This window comes from Coregonus clupeaformis, chromosome 24 (genome assembly GCF_020615455.1).
Source record: "Coregonus clupeaformis isolate EN_2021a chromosome 24, ASM2061545v1, whole genome shotgun sequence".
Classification (NCBI taxonomy): Eukaryota; Metazoa; Chordata; class Actinopteri; order Salmoniformes; family Salmonidae; genus Coregonus; species Coregonus clupeaformis.
Genome location: NC_059215.1, coordinates 13,695,611 through 13,716,344, shown reverse-complemented (window position 1 = coordinate 13,716,344; position 20,734 = coordinate 13,695,611). Strand labels below are relative to the sequence as shown.

At 46.2% G+C, this 20,734-nt stretch overlaps 1 protein-coding gene across 4 annotated transcripts in view; it reads left to right on the top strand.

Annotated features, from left to right (window-relative positions):
* hspg2 (heparan sulfate proteoglycan 2) overlaps window positions 1-20,734 on the top strand; it is a 207,518-nt gene that overhangs the window by 132,535 nt on the left and 54,249 nt on the right. For 2 of the 4 annotated variants that reach the window (XM_045207053.1, XM_041845707.2), the window contains exons 22-34: window positions 878-1,018; window positions 1,231-1,404; window positions 3,487-3,666; window positions 4,198-4,316; window positions 4,546-4,657; window positions 5,017-5,130; window positions 5,347-5,474; window positions 5,789-5,875; window positions 17,553-17,623; window positions 17,798-17,865; window positions 18,409-18,549; window positions 19,782-19,973; window positions 20,516-20,554. In XM_045207053.1, the coding sequence (XP_045062988.1) occupies window positions 878-1,018; window positions 1,231-1,404; window positions 3,487-3,666; window positions 4,198-4,316; window positions 4,546-4,657; window positions 5,017-5,130; window positions 5,347-5,474; window positions 5,789-5,875; window positions 17,553-17,623; window positions 17,798-17,865; window positions 18,409-18,549; window positions 19,782-19,973; window positions 20,516-20,554 (1,566 nt within the window). The remainder of the gene's footprint in view (window positions 1-877; window positions 1,019-1,230; window positions 1,405-3,486; window positions 3,667-4,197; window positions 4,317-4,545; window positions 4,658-5,016; window positions 5,131-5,346; window positions 5,475-5,788; window positions 5,876-17,552; window positions 17,624-17,797; window positions 17,866-18,408; window positions 18,550-19,781; window positions 19,974-20,515; window positions 20,555-20,734) is intronic. The other 2 variants (XM_045207055.1, XM_045207054.1) reach the window with 1 other exon arrangement.

The following is a 20,734-nucleotide window of genomic DNA, read 5'->3' as shown; positions in this document are numbered from 1 at the left end:
TGAGGAATGTGCCGGCCTAGCGATGGTTCCGTACTGCTTTTCATGGAAAAGTTAGCGAATAATAGATACAAATGATATACTTACTCATTATATATTTCTGCCAAGTAAGCCTACTTTGCAGTTAACATTTAATTGAGAAGGTTTTGGGGAAAGTATTTCTGTCAACCCACAAGACGGTTATCACATGGCTACACACAGTGATAGACAAACGCCCACACCACACAGACAGACAGGGGCTATATTGATGGAAATGAATTGGCAGATATTGTGTTAGGTTTGGCTTTTTAAGCCAATAGTGGCTAACCAGGGGTGGTATAATGTAAATGTTGCGTTGATTAGATAGTAGCTGGGAGCTTGCGGTGTCTGATACCAGTGAGATTTGTTTATCACAGTTTGCGGTGGAACACGTGCCAATTACATGTATTTTAAGAATTGTTTGGTGAGCTACTCAGCTGGGCTGTGAACTACTACTGGTAGCTCGAGATCAACCTGTTGGAGACCCCTGGTCATAAACTTGGACCTGTCTAGGTCTTACTGCCATTATTATACGATCAACCTGTTGGAGACCCCTGGTCATAAACTTGGACCTGTCTAGGTCTTACTGCCATTATTATACGATCAACCTGTTGGAGACCTCTGGTCATAAACTTGGACCTGTCTAGGTCTTACTGCCATTATTATATGATCAACCTGTTGGAGACCCCTGGTCATAAACTTGGACCTGTCTAGGTCTTACTGCCATTATTATATGATCATATTTTATGATGAGCCAGCCAGTCAGTCAGTCAGTGAGTCGGATGCATGACAGATGTGTGTCTGGTGTGTGTGTGTGTGTGTGTGTGTGTGTGTGTGTATGTGTGCGTGTGTTGTGTTGCAGTCCAACGTGGTGGGGTCGCAGTGTGACGAGTGTAAGAGCGGCTCCTTCCACCTGACAGAGGACAACCCAGAGGGCTGTCTGCAGTGCTTCTGTATGGGCGTCACCAGGCAGTGTGCCAGCTCCACCTGGAGCCGAGACCAGGTCAGTGGCCTGGCCGTACTAATACCAATACACACTACTTCTATAGGGCACGTAAGACATCACAAAATACAAGGAATGGTCAAGCACATCCTAAACCACAGCAGTGCATTGAGTCTGGCTTAAGTGCACTTGAGCCCTATTCGCTTGGACTCTTGAGGACTGAGAAGACACAAAGACGTTGTATCTAAAGTGTGGCTGTTTGTATCCCCCAGGTCCGTGGTGGTGTGAATGGGCAGCTGTTCTCCCTCTCCAACAGTGCTAACTCCAGGACTATCACAGATGGTATCTCCCAGAAAGGCTCCTCAGAGGTGGCGTACCGCTCCTTCTCTGACATCCCCAAAGACATCTACTACTGGGTCCTACCAGACGGCTTCAGAGGAGACAAGGTGAGAGGGGGGAGAGAGAGGGAGAGGAAGGAGAGAGGGGACTAGGAGAGAGGGGGGAGACAGAGGGAGAGGAAGGAGAGAGGGGACTAGGAGAGAGGGGGGAGACGGAGGGAGAGGAAGGAGAGAGGGGACTAGGAGAGAGGGGGGAGACAGAGGGAGAGGAAGGAGAGAGGGGACTAGGAGAGAGGGGGGAGACAGAGGTAGAGAGGGGACTAGGGGAGAGGAGGGAGACAGATGGAGAGGAAGGAGAGAGGGGACTAGGGAGAGAGGGGGGATACAGGTTAGAGGGGGAAGAGAGGGGACTAGGGGAGAGGGGGGAGACAGGTTAGAGGGGGAAGAGAGGGGACTAGGAGAGAGGGGGGAGACAGTGGGAGAGGAAGGAGAGAGGGGACTAGGGGAGAGGAGGGAGACAGGGAGAGGAAGGAGAGAGGGGACTAGGGGAGAGGAGGGAGACAGGGAGAGGAAGGAGAGAGGGGACTAGGGGAGAGGAGGGAGACAGGTTAGAGGGGGAAGAGAGGGGACTAGGGGAGAGGAGGGAGACATGGGTTACAGGGGGAAGAGAGGGGACTAGGGGAGAGGAGGGAGACATGGGTTACAGGGGGAAGAGAGGGGACTAGGGGAGAGGAGGGAGACATGGGTTACAGGGGGAAGAGAGGGGACTAGGGGGAGAGGAGGGAGACATGGGTTACAGGGGGAAGAGAGGGGACTAGGGGAGAGGAGGGAGACATGGGTTACAGGGGGAAGAGAGGGGACTAGGGGAGAGGAGGGAGACAGTGGGAGAGGAAGGAGAGAGGGGACTAGGGGAGAGGAGGGAGACAGGGAGAGGAAGGAGAGAGGGGACTAGGGGGAGAGGAGGGAGACAGGGAGAGGAAGGAGAGAGGGGACTAGGAGAGAGGAGGGAGACAGGTTAGAGGGGGAAGAGAGGGGACTAGGGGAGAGGGGGGAGACAGAGGGAGAGGAAGGAGAGAGGGGACTAGGGGGAGAGGAGGGAGACAGGGAGAGGAAGGAGAGAGGGGACTAGGGGAGAGGAGGGAGACAGGTTAGAGGGGGAAGAGAGGGGACTAGGGGAGAGGGGGGAGACAGAGGGAGAGGAAGGAGAGAGGGGACTAGGGGAGAGGAGGGAGACAGGTTAGAGGGGGAAGAGAGGGGACTGGGGGAGAGGAGGGAGACACGGGTTACAGGGGGAAGAGAGGGGGATGACGGGGGAGATGGGGGGAGACAAGTAGAGAGCGGAGGGACAAGGTGATATGGAGGAGACTAGATGAGAGGGGGGAGACAGAGGGAGAGGAAGGAGAGAGGGGACTAGGGGAGAGGAGGGAGACAGGGAGAGGAAGGAGAGAGGGGACTAGGAGAGAGGAGGGAGACAGGTTAGAGGGGGAAGAGAGGGGACTAGGGGAGAGGGGGGAGACAGAGGGAGAGGAAGGAGAGAGGGGACTAGGGGAGAGGAGGGAGACAGGGAGAGGAAGGAGAGAGGGGACTAGGGGAGAGGAGGGAGACAGGTTAGAGGGGGAAGAGAGGGGACTAGGGAGAGGGGGGAGACAGAGGGAGAGGAAGGAGAGAGGGGACTAGGGGAGAGGAGGGAGACAGGTTAGAGGGGGAAGAGAGGGGACTGGGGGAGAGGAGGGAGACACGGGTTACAGGGGGAAGAGAGGGGGATGACGGGGGAGATGGGGGAGACAAGTAGAGAGCGGAGGGACAAGGTGATATGGAGGAGACTAGATGAGAGGGGGGAGACAAGGGTAGAGGGTGGGGGGTGGGGGAGATGAGTGGCGTCTTTATGACACTTTATTTCTCCACTAGATCATGGGGACAGGAGAAACTGTCATCCACCGTATTTTGACTTAGTAGTCTTCCCTCTGGAAGCAAGGTGTGAAATAAATGTGGTCAGGCTAGATTTCACCGTCCACATGCTCTCTCAACATAAAGGCTTAACATAAACAAAGAGAAGCTCTCTACTTCTGGTTCATGGTCATGCACATGTCATCATGATGATCCATGACCCAGCTAGCCTTATGGGGTGAAATACCTTTCCACCATCGAGTGGAGAACGTTTCTCTCTGACATCTGACATGTTGTTGCCAGGTGACAGCCTATGGCGGAGAGCTGCGCTACACTGTGCGCTATGAGCCCCGGCAACGCTCCCTGGTGATTGACGGACAGCCGGATGTGGTTCTCCAAGGCAACGGCATCTTCCTGGAACACTTCTCCCAGACAAAGCCCCTCCCCCGCGTACCCGCCACCGTCACTGTCACCTTCAGAGAGGTGTGTGTCACTGTGTGTGTGTGTGTGTGTGTGTGTGTGTGTGTGTGTGTGTGTGTGTGTGTGTGTGTGTGTGTGTGTGTGTGTGTGTGTGTGTGTGTGTGTGTGTGTGTGTGTGTGTGTGTGTGTGTGTGTGTGTGCGTATTTAAAAGAAAAACTGATAATAAACAGTTTGTTATCTTAACATTAAGATGTAATACAATGTTGTCTTTGTGGATGATTTTGTTTAGATTACGTAATTAGATTACCATTAACTCCATTGCTAATCCCAATCCTATTCTTGGATATAATCCTTTTTTTTTACATTTTAGTCATTTAGCAGACGTTCTTATCCAGAGCGACGTGAGTGCATACATTTTTCATACTTTTTTTCATACTGGCCCCCCGTGGGAAACGAACCCACAACCCTGGCGTTGCAAGCACCATGCTCTACCAACTGAGCTACAGGAGGCCAGCTCTAATCCTGACTTTGCCTAGGCAGAACTTTACACTGAGCTTCATTTCTCTGTCTCTCCCTGTGTTTTCTCCTACCAGTCTGCATGGAGGCGTGCCGATGGACAGCCCTGTACTCGTGAGCACCTCCTCATGGCCTTGGCTGATACTACTGTCTTCATGATCAGAGCCACCTACGCTGACAACATGGCTGAGACCAGGTAAGAGAGGGCCAGACTACGTGTACTATTGAGATCTACCTCTAGTCAACTATAGTGTCGGTAGGAGAAGGAAGACATATTGAGTAGTATCTCAAATCAGCTGTAGTTTACCACATAATGATGATTCTAAAGAATCATTTAGGACACTTACTGGAAAGACCATGTGGCTGATGTTGTTGTTGTTGTTGTTGTTGTTGTTATCTCACCTGTGTTGTTGTCTGTTGTCCAGTCTTTCAGACATCCGAATGGACATTGCAGTGGCACGCTCCACAGGCAATGAACGTGCCCTTGAAGTGGAGGAGTGTGCTTGTCCCCAAGGCTACAAAGGACCATCATGCCAGGTACTTTACACACACACACACACACACACACACACACACACACACACACACACACACACACACACACACACACACACACACACACACACACACACACACACACACACCACATAAACATTATCCTGATGACACAAGAACAACCAATACAATAGCTGTTCCTCTGTTACCTCTCCTAGTCGTAAAGCTCCATCACTTTGTTTAATGGCACAGTAGACATCTTGGAAAGAAACACAGAGTTGAATTCTTAGAGCATGTTGTAATGGAGCAACAAGACAATCTACTGTACTGTATACATTTCTATCACTACATGGCCTGAGGGGTTTTTCCATGTCTTTCCTTCCATGTCTGTTTCTATACAGGAGTGTGACGTGGGCTACACCCGTACAGGCTCTGGGCTCTACCTGGGTACCTGTGAGAGGTGCGACTGTAACGGCCACGCCAGCGGCTGTGACCAGGAGACAGGCGCGTGCTTGGTAAGTCACTCCACCCTACTACTGTACTGTATGCCAGTAGTACAGTACTACAGCTGCATCTGGCTTTCAAGTCTGCTATGGAATCCGCTAATGGTTTCTTGGCAAATCGCAACATGTGGAAACAGATTCAGAACACACATTAGCTCATAATAGGATTTCACTGTTCCATGGATGGATCCACCACTCTCTCCCTTCTCGTGTGTCTCCTTTTTCTAGCAATGCCTTCACAACACGGCCGGCCCAAGGTGCGAGCGCTGTTTGCCAGGTTTCTACGGCAACCCTGTGACGGACGGCCCCCAGGCCTGTCAGCCCTGCCCCTGCCCTGGCACTTCCACCAGCAACCAGTGAGTTCACTCCTCATGGACTCTACAGCTGCACAGAACTACACCTTTACATGGATCAATGGCTCTGGAACTCTAGCTCCAGACTTATCCTCTTATGAAGATCTTTATTCTACTGATAAACGTATCCATTCACCTGCTGGTCAACCTCATAGAGATACTATTTAATTATGTGGGGTCAACCTGCTCTTTGTAAAGATAGCCGATCTGTCAGTGACTGGTCATACAGTTACGCTATTTTCTCAAAGGTAACCCCATTAATATTATACGGGCTGTAGGCTACACTGTCTCTGATAGAAGACTCTGTCTTCATGCAGGTATTCTCAGTCTTGCTACAAGGACGCGGATGGTCAGCCCACTTGTGATAACTGTCCCCCAGGCTTCACTGGCCGGCGCTGCGAAAGGTACGATTCTCTTCATATTCAGCTCTTTCTCTCTCTATCCCCTCCATCCTTACAGTCAAGCTGTTAAGTGGTCAGTGGTTTGGGGGGTGCTGGGCTGGCCGGAGCGCAGCAAAGCAGAGGTGACAGGTCTGGCACTGGCACCCACTTATTTCATTTACAAAAGGGGTATAGTAGCATGTCTGTCCATTGCATCCCTCTTTCAACCAGTCTTTCCAACCAGTCATGATTGATTGGTATGTGTTAGTGGAGTGGTATGGTGGAAGCAAAGCTCAAATCAATGCCACCCATTCCAGTTAGTTAGTAAAGGTTTTTGTGTGTAGAGTTTGGTCTCTGCAGTAGCAGTGCTTTTTATGCTATTTGACAGGTCAATATGTGTAGTGGATTATTGAGCTTGGCTAGCGAACATTGTATTTATCAATGGGCATTTTTGTAAAAAATGTTTACTATGGGATTATACGTGATATGCTAAGGTGTGATTGTACATTTGTTGTCGTAAAAGTCGTAAAAGCCAATAAGTGGTGAAACCAAGTTTTTCGTTAGGAGTGTTTGGACTTGTAGTTGTATCCTGAGGAAACCTCATGTCACATGGTTTTTGCTTTCTCTCCTCTGCTTCAGCTTCAGTTCTCTCCTTTGCTTCAGCTTTAGTGATCTCCTTTGCTTCAGCTTCAGTTCTCTCCTTTGATTCAGCTTTGCCAGAACCTTTTCAGTGTACCGTTTTCTGCTCCAGCTGTGCATTACTGCTTTCTGAAAGGTTTAGAAGCTGTGGGCTAATGCTGTCCGTGTTTATGCCCGGGCTATGTAAACATATTCTCTCTCTGAGGCATAAATCTAGAGGTGGCATTTCGAATGTCACATCTGTTTGACGAATCTTTGCTACTCGAGGTGCAAAGATGATGATGCGGTGACTGGGTAAATAAACATCGGTATGTTTTGATAAGTTGAGCCTCCATGCCTGCCCTATGTCTGATTTGAATGTTTTGATCATTAAGAAAACAAGAAAGTTGTGTGGACCCGTACCTGCAAGAGGACAATGAGGGCTTCCTCCCGCCGGGGTGTGATGAGGCAGTGTTCAACTTTAGCCTGGAGAAACATGTGGTGCCAGAGGGCAGTGGAGAAGAGGATGAGGGGGAGGAGGATTATGATGATGAGGAGGAGGATGAGGAGGAAGACACAGACTACAGCCCAGAGCCAGCCAAGGAGGAGGAGGAGGAGGAGGACACAGACTACAGCCCAGAGCCAGCCAAGGAGGAGGAGGAGGACACAGACTACAGCCCAGAGCCAGCCAAGGAGGAGGAGGAGGAGGAAGACACAGACTACAGCCCAGAGCCAGCCAAGGAGGAGGAGGAGGAGGAGGACACAGACTACAGCCCAGAGCCAGCCAAGGAGGAGGAGGAGGAGGAGGAGGAGGAGGAAGACACAGACTACAGCCCAGAGCCAGCCAAGGAGGAGGAGGAGGAGGAGGACACAGACTACAGCCCAGAGCCAGCCAAGGAGGAGGACGAGGAGGAGGAGGAGGAAGACACAGACTACAGCCCAGAGCCAGCCAAGGAGGAGGAGGAAGACACAGACTATAGTGGCATCACACAGCCAGAGGAGGAAGAAGAAGAAGAAGACACAGATTATAGCCCAAGGCCATACATTCCCACACAGAGCCTACTGTCCACTACCAGCCACCCTACCATCCCCACTCGCCCTACCATCCCCACTCGCCCTACCATCCCCACTCGCCCTACCATCCCCACTCGCCCTACCATCCCTACTCACCCTACCATCCCTACTCGCCCACCTGCTACGACTCGCTCAACCACTCGCCCTACCACCACTACTCGTCCAACCACAACTACCCCCGTAGCCGACATGGTTTGAGTCCACCTGAATAGGACTGCACCCAGGGTCCCATCACTGAACACACCCAGCCCTGAGGTTAGAGAGCACAGCTTCCAGTTCCTAATGAGGCTCCACATGAACCGCTTCAACCAGCACCTCAGCATGCTGGAGAGCAAAATCCTGGACATCAAGGAGGGCATCCAGGCCATGAGGGGCCAGCAGAGCAAGCTCAGCACCCAGCTGGAGACACTCCTGGCCCTGCAGTCACAGTCTGCCCTGGAGAAGAAAGAGCTGGAAAGTAGCTACACAGACATGGAAACTCGGCTGAGAAGGCTGGAGGGTCGTCTGGAGATCGTGATAGATGGGTTTACTGCCCTAGCTCAGGAGATGAACAAGGTGAAACGCGTCAGACACACCTCACAGTCTGCTAAAGAGGCAAAGGCACTGCCACCAATCTCTACAGTCTTAGTGCCAGGGGTTACTACAACTCGACCCATCGTCAGGACTTCTCAATGAACAACCACGACAACACTGCGACCCACTGTCAGGATTCAATCAACAATCACCAGGTCACAAACTAGAGCCACAGTCCCCAAAAGTTTACCAATGTCCCATCTCCCTGCTAAGAAAGCCCCAACAACCCCTCAGAGGAATAAAAAGCACAAACCAACTGTCAACACAAAGTCCACTTCCCAAACATTCAAAGACAGACAAACTACAAAACCTAAACCTAAACCATTATTAACTAGAACCACAAAAAGTCATGTTATTTCACAGTCCATCACAAGACAAAATACTACCGTAAGTAAACCCAGGACTAGCACTAGACCACATAGTACAACAAAGCCTAGCACTAGGCCAAGTACTGCAACAAAGCCTGAAACAGAGACTACGATGGCCAAGAAGATTCCTGTGACAGCTAATAAGCGCTCAACACAGACAAGTCAATCAAAACCAGGGCAAGCTAAAGAAGACCTGGCTGCCACTAAATATCAGCTGGCACCACCATCCCATAAACTTAAGCCTCCAACACAGGTGTCAAAAAATCCTACATCATCCAAGTCACATAATCAAGCTGCTAAAAAGGAAGAGGATGCTTCTCGTGCAAGGAGCAAGATTAGTTGCACTTGATTCAAAGATTCAACCCAATGTTTAAAATCACAGATACAGTTGTAAGAGAAACATCCCACTCAAACAAAGGTTATGGGAAAACCACTGCTCCAGACTCATACCAGCTGGCCCCACCGTCTCACAAAGTCCAGGAAGTGTCAAAAGCCAAAACAAGTTACTCTAAAAAAGTTCTCACCACCACGTTGGCACCAACCAAAACCACCTCTTCTTTGAAGCGTTCTAAGTCAACCACGAAGAGTAAAGTAAAAACTACTAGTTCCAAGAGATCCCCACAGAGGAAGAAATCCCAGCACCAGTCTAATGTTCTGGACCTGCTCAAACTACTCCAAGGCAATGATGAAAAGTCTTCCCAAAAGAACAAGAAACAGAAGCAAGATGGTTCCGATGGTTCTTTTCACATTGTTCTAGGAAGGCTGACCATTCCTGTCAAAATTATCCCTGATTATTAGAGACATTTATATTTTTTAAAACTTGAACTAATTTCAAAATGTATCTTAAGTGACCTGTGTGTCCTGATATTTATGCTTTTATTATATATTTTTTATCTATGGAAAATGGAAAATGAATGTTTTTGATAAAGGACTGCATGAGTGGAAATGAACTTCTTCAAATAGAGGCAAACATTGTTCCTGTGTTTAAAGCTGTATTTTGTGACTATTTGATCAGTTGCACAATAGCCTAATCCTGTCATGAAAAAATATACAGTTAAGTGTTTCCCCTAGGATTATTTTGAGCAGCGGTGGCAAGGGTAGCAGGGGGTGGGGGGTGCATTGCTACTAGCGTTAGCACAATGAAATGCTAGCTGTTCCCATTGCATTCCATTCATTGAGCTAACGACTATCCATATATATATTTTTTAATTACATCATATTTTTTGCAGCGGTGGCATGAATATAGGGGAAACACTGCAGTTACCATATTCAAAGGTTTTAAATTATACAAAAGTTGTTGAAATATTGTTTGGTGCTATTTTCCTTGAGCCCAGTGGGTCAGACTACCTCAAGACTTACCGTGCATTCGGAAAGTATTCAGACCCCTTTACCTTTTCCACATTTTGTTAAGTGACAGCCTTATTCTAAAATGGATAAATTCATTTTTTCCTCATCAATCTTCACTCAGTACCACATAATGACAAAGTGAAAACAGTTTTTAGAAATGTTTGCAAATTTATTAAAAATAAAAAACAGAAATACCTAATTAAATTTTAGTGATTTTAGCAGACGCTCTTATCCAGAGCGACTTACAGTTAGTGAGTGCTGGCCCCCCTTGGGAAACAAACCCACAACCCTGGCGTTGCAAGCGCCATGCTCTACCAACTGAGCTACAGGGGACTACATGAATTCAGAGCCTTTGCAGTGAGACTCGAAATTGCATCCTGTTTCCATTGATCATCCAACTTGATTGGAGTCCACCTGTGGGAAATTCAATTGATTCGACATGATTTGGAAAGGCACACACCTGTCTATATAAGGTCCCACAGTTTTTATGTATTTTTTATTTCACCTTTATTTAACCAGGTAAGCCAGTTGAGAACGAGTTCTCATTTACAACTGCGACCTGGCCAAGATAAAGCAAAGCAGTGCGATAAAAACAACAACAACACAGAGTTACATATCGAATAAACAAAACGTACAGTCAATAACACAATAGAAAATCTATATACAGTGTGTGCAAATGTAGTAAGTTATGGAGGTAAGGCAATAAATAGGCCATAGTTCAAAATAATTACAATTATAATTTAGTATTAACACTGGAGTGATAGATGAGCAGAAGATGATGTGCAAATAGAGATACTGGGGTGCAAATGAGGAAAATAAATAACAATGTAAATAACAATATGAGGATGAGGTAGTTGGGTGGGCTAATTACAGATGGGCTGTGTACAGGTGCAGTGATCGGTAAGCTTAAAGATAGTGAGGGAGATAAGTGTCTCCAGCTTCAGAGATTTTTGCAGTTCGTTCCAGTCATTTGCAGCAGAGAACTGGAAGGAATGGCGACCAAAGGAGGTGTTGGCTTTAGGGATGACCAGTGAGATATACCTGCTGGAACGCATACTACGGGTGGGTGTTGCTTTGGTGACCAATGAGCTAAGATAAGGCAGGGATTTGCCTAGAAGGGATTTATAGATGACCTGGAGCCAGTGGGTTTGGCGACGAATATGTAGTGAGGGCCAGCCAACGAAAGCGTACAGGTCACAATGGTGGGTAGTATATGGGGCTTTGGTGACAAAACAGATGGCACTGTGATAGACTACATCCAATTTGCTGAGTAGAGTGTTGGAAGCTATTTTGTAAATGACATCGCCGAAGTCAAGGATCGGTAGGATAGTCAGTTTTACGAGGGCATGTTTAGCAGCATGAGTGAAGGAGGTTTTGTTGCGAAATAGGAAGTCGATTCTAGATTTAACTTTGGATTGGAGATGCTTAATGTGAGTCTGGAAGGAGAGTTTAAAGTCTAACTAGACACCTAGGTATTTGTAGTTGTCCACATATTCTAAGTCAGAGCCGCCGAGAGTAGTGATTCTAGACGGGCAGGCTGGTGCAAGCAGCATTCGATTGAAGAGCATGCATTTAGTTTTACTAGCGTTTAAGAGCAGTTGGAGGCCACGGAAGGAGTGTTGTATGGCATTGAAGCTCGTTTGGAGGTTTGTTAACACAGTGTCCAATGAAGGGCCAGATGTATACAAAATGGTGTCGTCTGCATAGAGGTGGATCTGAGAGTCACCAGCAGCAAGAGCGACATCATTGATATACACAGAGAATAGAGTCGGCCCGAGAATTGAACCCTGTGGCACCCCCATAGAGACTGCCAGAGGTCCAGACAACAGGCCCTCCGATTTGACACATTGAACTCTATCTGAGAAGTAGTTGGTGAACCAGGCGAGGCAGTCATTTGAGAAACCAAGGCTATTTAGTCTGCCAATAAGAATGCGGTGATTGACAGAGTCAAAAGCCTTGGCCAGGTCAATGAAGACGGCTGCACAGTACTGTCTTTTATCGATAGTGGTTATTATATCGTTTAGGACCTTGAGCGTAGCTGAGGTACAGCCATGACCAGCTCGGAAACCAGATTGCATAGCGGAGAAGGTACGGTGGGATTCTAAATGGTCGGTGATCTGTTTGTTAACTTGGCTTTCAAATACTTTCAAAAGGCAGGGCAGGATGGATATAGGTCTGTAACAGTTTGGATCTAGAGTGTCACCCCCTTTGAAGAGGGGGATGACCGCGGCAGCTTTCCAATCTCTGGGGATCTCAGACGATACGAAAGAGAGGTTGAACAGGCTAGTAATAGGGGTTGCGACAATTTCGGCGGCTAATTTTAGAAAGAAAGGGTCCAGATTGTCTAGCCCAGCTGATTTCTAGGGGTCCAGATTTTGCAGCTCTTTCAGAACATCAGCTATCTGAATTTGGGTGAAGGAGAAGCGGGGGGTATGGGCAAGTTGCAGCGGAGGGTGCAGAGCTGGTGGCCGGGGTAGGGGTAGCAAAATGCTTGTTGAAATTTTCGATTATCGTAGATTTATTGGTAGTGACAGTGTTTCCTAGCCTCAGTGCAGGGGGTGGGGGGTGCATTGCTACTAGCGTTAGCACAATGAAATGCTAGCTGTTCCCATTGCATTCCATTAATTGAGCTAACGACTATCCATATATATATTTTTTAATTACATAATATTTTTTGCAGCGGTGGCATGAATATAGGGGAAACACTGCAGTTACCATATTCAAAGGGTGAGACCATGAGAAACAAGATTCTCTGGTCTGATGAAACCAAGATTGAACTCTTTGGCCTGAATGCCAAGCGTCACGTTTGGAGGAAACCTGGCACAATCCCTACGGTGAAACATGGTGGCAGCATCATGGTGGTGGCAGGGACTGGGAGACTAGTCAGGATCGAGGGAAAGATGAACTGAGCAAAGTACAGAGAGATCCTTGATAAAAACCTGCTCCAGAGCACTCAGGACCTCAGACTTGCATAAGCACGTTTGTATAAGCAATTGTGTGTGTGTGTGTGTGTGTGTGTGTGTGTGTGTGTGTGTGTGTGTGTGTGTGTGTGTGTGTGTGTGTGTGTGTACCCATCAGCATGCTAACGCAAACATCCACTCCTAGCCGTTCCAACAATGTTAGATAAACCCACAAGGCCAGTTTTCGGTCTGGTCTTTCATCAATCATTAAAACGACGCTGAGACAAGACTATGTTTCCCTTCCCTTTGCTCAAACAGCTGAGAGAACTCGTAAGCAACATCGGACAGAATGGAAACACACACACGTCACGTGTTTTTCCAACCTTGTACAGAGTGAAACACAGCTGTAGGATGCTGACGTCAGTATGTTGTTAATTAAATCTGACTGCAGGTCAGTTTAAGACTCAGTGGTGAGTTGCCTCACACGAGGCAGGATTAGGGTTGCAAAATTCCGATAACCTTCCCAAGAATTGGTGTAACACAATCATGCAAGTATATGCACACTACACAGCACTGTACTCAGCTGTAAGTGAAGCATTTGAAGTGAGTTTGCCTGAGGTATCGGCCGTTGCTATGTTCAGGTGTAAATCTATGTTTCGATTCCATCTTCTATTATTATTGGATGTGTAATGATATGATTGTGTATGCAAATGTAATCCATGTATATGAGATATTATGTACTTTATAACATTAATTATGCCCTTGCTGCCTTATGATTGTACTTAATTTGAACACTTTTTTCAAATTTGTGTCTTCTTCAATGTACTATAACCTTACTGTGCATAACACAAATAGCAGCATGAAGAATGTGAAATATCAATCCCTTCTTTACGTCAACAATATCCAGATTTGGCTTCATCATGAATTGGTCAGATAGTTTCCAAAAACCTTTTTAGTGTCTTACTGTAAAGCTAGACTGGACAGGTATTTTCAAAGCGAGTTTATTGCATTTAAGTCCCGTTGAAGCTGTGCGTTGGTTGGCTCTTCAACTGTGGAGTTTCCAGTGACGAGGTAAGAACTGGATAAACTAGGGTAGCTCTCCCCCAGAGTAGCCTGGCCTCTTGGCCTGCAGGGCTCTTCAGCTGTACAGAGCTTTGGTGGAAGGCCAGAGTGCCTCAGCTTGCTTAGGCACTGGGCATAATTCTTCTCAGCTTCTCAGTGTCATATCATGATGAGATATGATGCCTCTTTCTGCAGGTCAACTTTAGTTTTGTGTCTCTTACTTCTCCTGTTGATTTTCTCTGCTCTGCTCTCTGTATCAAGGTTTCCTTTGGTGACACATCCTTTTAAAATGGAAATGTTACTTTTAATGCAAACTTGCGCAAATGGGTTCCTCAGTTCATCACAGTAGCGTCCCGCCCAGTAGGGTGTTTGGGCGGCGCCCCGCTTGTGATTGGTAAAACAAACAAAAATATATACACTGCTCAAAAAAATATAGGGAACACTAAAATAACACATCCTAGATCTGAATGAATGAAATAATCTTATTAAATACTTTTTTCTTTACATAGTTGAATGTGCTGACAACAAAATCACACAAAAATTATCAATGGAAATCAAATGTATCAACCCATGGAGGTCTGGATTTGGAGTCACCCTCAAAATTAAAGTGGAAAACCACACTACAGGCTGATCCAACTTTGATGTAATGTCCTTAAAACAAGTCAAAATGAGGCTCAGTAGTGTGTGTGGCCTCCACGTGCCTGTATGACCTCCCTACAGCGCCTGGGCATGCTCCTGATGAGGTGGCGGATGGTCTCCTGAGGGATCTCCTCCCAGACCTGGACTAAAGCATCCGCCAACTCCTGGACATTCTGTGGTGCAACGTGGCGTTGGTGGATGGAGCGAGACATGATGTCCCAGATGTGCTCAATTTGATTCAGGTCTGGGGAACGGGCGGGCCAGTCCATAGCATCAATGCCTTCCTCTTGCAGGAAGTGCTGACACACTCCAGCCACATGAGGTCTAGCATTGTCTTGCATTAGGAGGAACCCAGGGCCAACCGCACCAGCATATGGTCTCGCAAGGGGTCTGAGGATCTCATCTCGGTACCTAATGGCAGTCAGGCTACCTCTGGCGAGCACATGGAGGGCTGTGCGGCCCCCCAAAGAAATGCCACCCCACACCATGACTGACCCACCGCCAAACCGGTCATGCTGGAGGATGTTGCAGGCAGCAGAACGTTCTCCACGGCGTCTCTAGACTCTGTCACGTCTGTCACGTGCTCAGTGTGAACCTGCTTTCATCTGTGAAGAGCACAGGGCGCCAGTGGCGAATTTGCCAATCTTGGTGTTCTCTGGCAAATGCCAAACGTCCTGCACGGTGTTGGGCTGTAAGCACAACCCCCACCTGTGGACGTCGGGCCCTCATACCACCCTCATGGAGTCTGTTTCTGACCGTTTGAGCAGACACATGCACATTTGTGGCCTGCTGGAGGTCATTTTGCAGGGCTCTGGCAGTGCTCCTCCTGCTCCTCCTTGCACAAAGGTGGAGGTAGCAGTCCTGCTGCTGGGTTGTTGCCCTTCTACAGCCTCCTCCACGTCTCCTGATGTACTGGCCTGTCTCCTGGTAGCGCCTCCATGCTCTGGACACTACGCTGACAGACACAGCAAACCTTCTTGCCACAGCTCGCATTGATGTGCCATCCTGGATGAGCTGCACTACCTGAGCCACTTGTGTGGGTTGTAGAATCTGTCTCATGCTACCACTAGAGTGAAAGCACCGCCAGCATTCAAAAGTGACCAAAACATCAGCCAGGAAGCATAGGAACTGAGAAGTGGTCTGTGGTCACCACATGCAAAATCAGTCCTTTATTGGGGGTGTCTTGCTAATTGCCTATAATTTCCACCTGTTGTCTATTCCATTTGCACAACAGCATGTGAAATGTATTGTCAATCAGTGTTGCTTCCTAAGTGGACAGTTTGATTTCACAGAAGTGTGATTGACTTGGAGTTACATTGTGTTGTTTAAGTGTTCCCTTTATTTTTTTGAGCAGTGTATATATTTTTAAAGAACATATACAGTATATTATATTATAGTTTTAAATGCTCATAAATGTGTGGTAAATATGTAAATTTGCCTGTTTCAAAAATATATTGTTCAAAACAAGTTGTTCAGTTATTTACTACTCTGGTCTCAGTGACTGCCAGCAGCTCCGCGGGCGCATAGGCCATGCGAACATTGCTTAGATTGCTTTGCCAGCTGTTTTCTATGAGGGAGAACTGCCCCCAATGAAATCACAGGATTTCATTGCATGAATTATAACAGCACAAAGCAAATGGACTGTCCTGGGATGCTCAAATGTGCGCTGAGTCAGAACTTCTGGGTCTGCTCTAGTCTCCCTCCCAATGAGTTTCTCGCGCCAGGTGGATTTCTGCCGCACGTGAGACAAATCTGCTCTGTCAGGTACAGATGGTGCTAAACCAAAAAACAAATAGCAATGAACTTGTAAATAAATAATCATAACAGTCATGGGAGCCTGGGACCTGATAAACCAGACATTTACATCCAAGAAGAGTCAAAGGACAGAGGGATACACAAGCTAGAACCTTCTCATCGCGGATCTGGTAGGACAAAAAAGCATGACTGTGGCTGGCCAATTTTATTGTTTCCCCCCACAGTGTTCATCAGGTTTTACTGTAGGTGACAGGGAGACATGTTGTGTGGACTAAAACAGCATAAAACCGGGTGAATCACAACGCATGATCAAATTATTAGCCAGTTACAGTAATTTTGAGAAACATTGAGAAATAGTTTGGTCATTTCTTGGGGTCAAATAACCAGTTATCTACCTTTGATAAGCAACAAGCTCTCTATAGCTAGCTCCCACGCCAATTTCAAGTCTTTCTAAACTAATATGAGGAAATATGAGGTTATTTCAGAGTGAACGTTAACGGGCTAGCGCATCATGCTTTGTGACATTATTTTAGCTAGAAATCCCAAGTTAGATCATGTGTTTTCACTTATTGTATCTGCATGCTTGTTGCGTTCTCCCTGGTGCACTCATTCCTTCGTGAGCTGGCTGCTAGTTCTAAATAGTATAATCTAATCTATTCAAAACAGTGGCAGCATGTGCAGCAGTGCTCATTTGGTTTTTTACATGCCAAAGTGAAATAGGTGTATTTATACTGTTGTTCAAATGCACAGATTGCTTTATATATCTTCTCAAAGAAACTACCGGTAGATCAGCCAATCAGCAGCCGCCACCGGTTTATCATCTAGAAACCTATTAGAGGAGAGATGGTTTCAACATCTGACACGTTGAGAGTTGTAGCATTGGCTGTGCTTTGTCTAACGCCAACATTGGCAATACATATCTTTTATCCTCTTTTTGCATCTGGGAAACTCAAAAGTCAGTGGATTTTCAAGTGGTGGAACAAAGCTGTATTTAAGCATGTTTTATTCTGTGAGTCTGAGTCTGTTTGGTAAAACAATGCAGATTATTTACATGCAGGGGACTTGGGTAATTAATAGTGCGTCGACAACGGACATCCACAATGAATACATTCTGGATGTTGGCTAATAATGTGACAACTCTATTGTATAGCTTGTATCCATAGTCTTTTCACAGAAATGTATTTTAATGTGTCTACTCTGGGCCAAGAGTGTGCTGTGAGGACAAGTCTCATCACGTATCTATCTCCTCACACAGCTCGCCCAGTTTCCTACCCCCATTGTTCCTTCCTTTGGTTTGAAAAATGTATCCTCTTTGACTGGAAATGTTTGTTTTAAAGTATAAATGTTCACCATTCTCCATTTCAGATGTGCTGCTGGGTACACAGGCAACCCCCAGCTCGGCCAGAGGTGTAGTGTTGGCAACAATGACCTCAACGGTATGTATATGGATTATTCAATTCAATATAGCTTTATTTATCCCCTCAGGGGCAGTTAAGAGTGTTATTACACAGTGCTAACAGGCTGCAGCTGTTAGCAACACAATTTAAATGATAGTATTTGATAGAATGAAGGCACACAGAGTGAAAACCTCTGCTGTGGCATGTTTACAGGTAACTGCTACAACTGTGACCAGAGAGGAAGTGAAGGATGCAATGGAAATGGTGTGTGTCGCTGCAAGGTAAGCAAACCAAGGCTTCTGTAAGTATTTCCTAATAACCACCATCCGCATTGACATCTCCCAACCCATCACTCAGATGGGGGCAGTATAGGAACATCATGGCAAAACCTGTAAGTCTGGCCAAATTTCTACCCCCAGACTCAGGCTGCTGAATAGCCACCACTAGCCAGCTACCTGCTCCCTCCTCAACGGACATTTACCCTGCTCCCACCCCAATGGACATTTATCATTGCCACAGTTGTTAATATGTATATATTATTATTTCTGTTTTATTATTATCTATTTTTATTATATTTGTATTGTTTTATTTAACTTTGTCCTGCATAATTTCACTGTACCCTGTAATTACATCTGCAGCCCTGTACATGTGACTATTAAACTCTCTAAATCTAAATCTAAATATCCTTATCCACTTCTGAGGGTTACTTCCGTGAGATAGTTTGTCCCATAGAAATAGAATTACTAGCATGGCATTCCCATTCAAGTCAATGTTCTATTTCTATGGTTAGTTCCCCTCTCACACTATAAATCATTGTGTTCCAGATGAACGTCGAGGGCCCTGCCTGCTCCAACTGTAAGCAGGGAACCTTTCACATCAGCACAGACAACAAAGATGGCTGCCTGTCCTGCTTCTGCATGGGCGTCACACAGCAGTGCTCCAGCTCCTCCAACTACAGAGACCAGGTACCCAGGCAACAAGAACTAGGAAACTACTACCTTAATAAAATAAATGAGTAAAGTATTTTTTTGTGTAATTGATTTGTATATACTGTACACTGAACTTGAGCTGAAATAAAAGATCACAGAAATGTTCCAAATGCACAAAAAGCTTATTTCTCTCAAATGTTGTGCTCAAATTTGTTTACATCCCTGTTAGTGAGCATTTCTCCTTTGCCAAGATAATCCATACACCTGACAGGTGTGGCATATCAAGAAGCTGATTAAATAGCATGATCATTACACAGGTGCCCCTTGTGCTGGGGACAATAAAAGGCCACTCTAAAATGTGCAGTTTTGTCACACAACACAATGCCACAGATGTCTCAAGTTTTGAGGGAGCGTGCAATTGGCATGCTGACTGCAGGAATGTCCACCAGAGCTGTTGCCAGAGAATTTAATGTTAATTTCTCTACCATAAGCCGCCTTTAACGTCGTTTTAGAGAATTTGGCAGTACGTTCAACCGGCCTCACAACCGCAGACCACGTGTATGGTGTTGTGTGGGCGAGCGGTTTGCTGATGTCAACGTTGTGAACAGAGTGCCCCATGGTGGCGGTGGGGTTATGGTATGGGCAGGCAGGCAGGCATAAGCTACGGACAATGAACACAATTGCATTTTATCGATAGCAATTTGAATGCACAGAAATACTGTGATGAGATCCTGAGGCCCATTGTGAGGCCCATTTTTTAACGGTATCTGTGACCAACAGATGCCTATCTGTATTCGCTGTCATGTGAAATCCCTAGATTAGGGCCTAATTTATTTATTTCAATTGACTGATTTCTTCATATTAACTGTAACTCAGTAAAATCTTTGAAATAGTTGCATGTTGCATTTATATTTTTGTTCAGTATAGATATGTATAGTGTAATTGTTGTTTATTGATGTGATCTGCGAAAGAGACCGTGGTCTCAGCATGACTCCCGGCTTAAATAAAGGTTAAATTAAAAAATATATATGAAGATAGCACTTTGAGTGTAGGCTGGCCCTGGTCCCAGATTATTTTGAGTTTGACATGACAATGACCAATACAAGAATTGGCAATTCAACACACAAACCGATACTTACAGCTACTTTGAGAGCACTCCAATTGCCAATAAAGCTCTTCTGAACTGAATTAAACGATTCCATTTTCTGAAGCTTTTCCTGTCTCTCTGAGTGAGACTGGTTGATCATTCCTTCCTCTGTGTCCTGCAGGTGTCGTCCGTCTTTGTCCCTGGCAACTTCCAGGGCTTTGCTTTGGTCAACCGGCAGCGCACCAACCGTATCTCCACCGGCTTCACCGTGGAAGTATCCACCGATGGCACACAGCTCTCCTATAGCAACTTTGACTACCTGGGCCAGGAGCCCCACTACTGGCAGCTGCCTGGGGTCTACCAGGGGGACAAGGTGAGTCACAGATGATGATCTGGCCAACTGGCCAGCAGAGACTTTCCATACTCCTGTGGACCTCAGCTCAATCCCAGCTTCCTGGTGCTTTCTATGATGCAAAGCGGCTTCTTCTCGTGCTGAAAACCTTTACATTCCTGCATCTCTGGCACCTAAATGCTCAATGTTCTCTCTCAAATTCTTCTTAATTAAGTAGCCTGACTTTCTGAGTAAGAGCTGATCTTCTCTTGCTGTGAAATGGGTTTGCTAAATGAGTTATAATAGAGAACACTGAGTGTGAATGTCCTCGTAGTGGCAAATGTGGAGGCAGAGTTTGGTTGTATACTCCATGAATTCACAATTTATTACTAGGGTTAGAACCTCACCAGAAAGCCTTAGCAGTCTCTGAGATAGTACACAGTACTTTGTTTGTTGATGCATCTTCTTTTAGAGACCATCACATGATTACATTTTCATTGGTCTTGATGAGATTATGGTTATTTAAGCATCAACAAAGTGTTTAATTGCTTCTTCATTTCTTGGTTTGCCTGTCAACTCTATAGAAGGAAGCTTTCTTTGCTCGTATGAGACGAGCACACCAGGTAAACCAGAGTGGTACTTGTCGTGTGGTGATGATTGAGCATACAGTATCATACTTATTGTGAACAATTGATGACTAAAATGTACGCTTGTAATTCAAACAAAGGATAGGTGTGATTTGGCATTTGATCGTACTGATTGGTGTCCAGTATTTTGATAAATGTTTCATACATAAACCATAA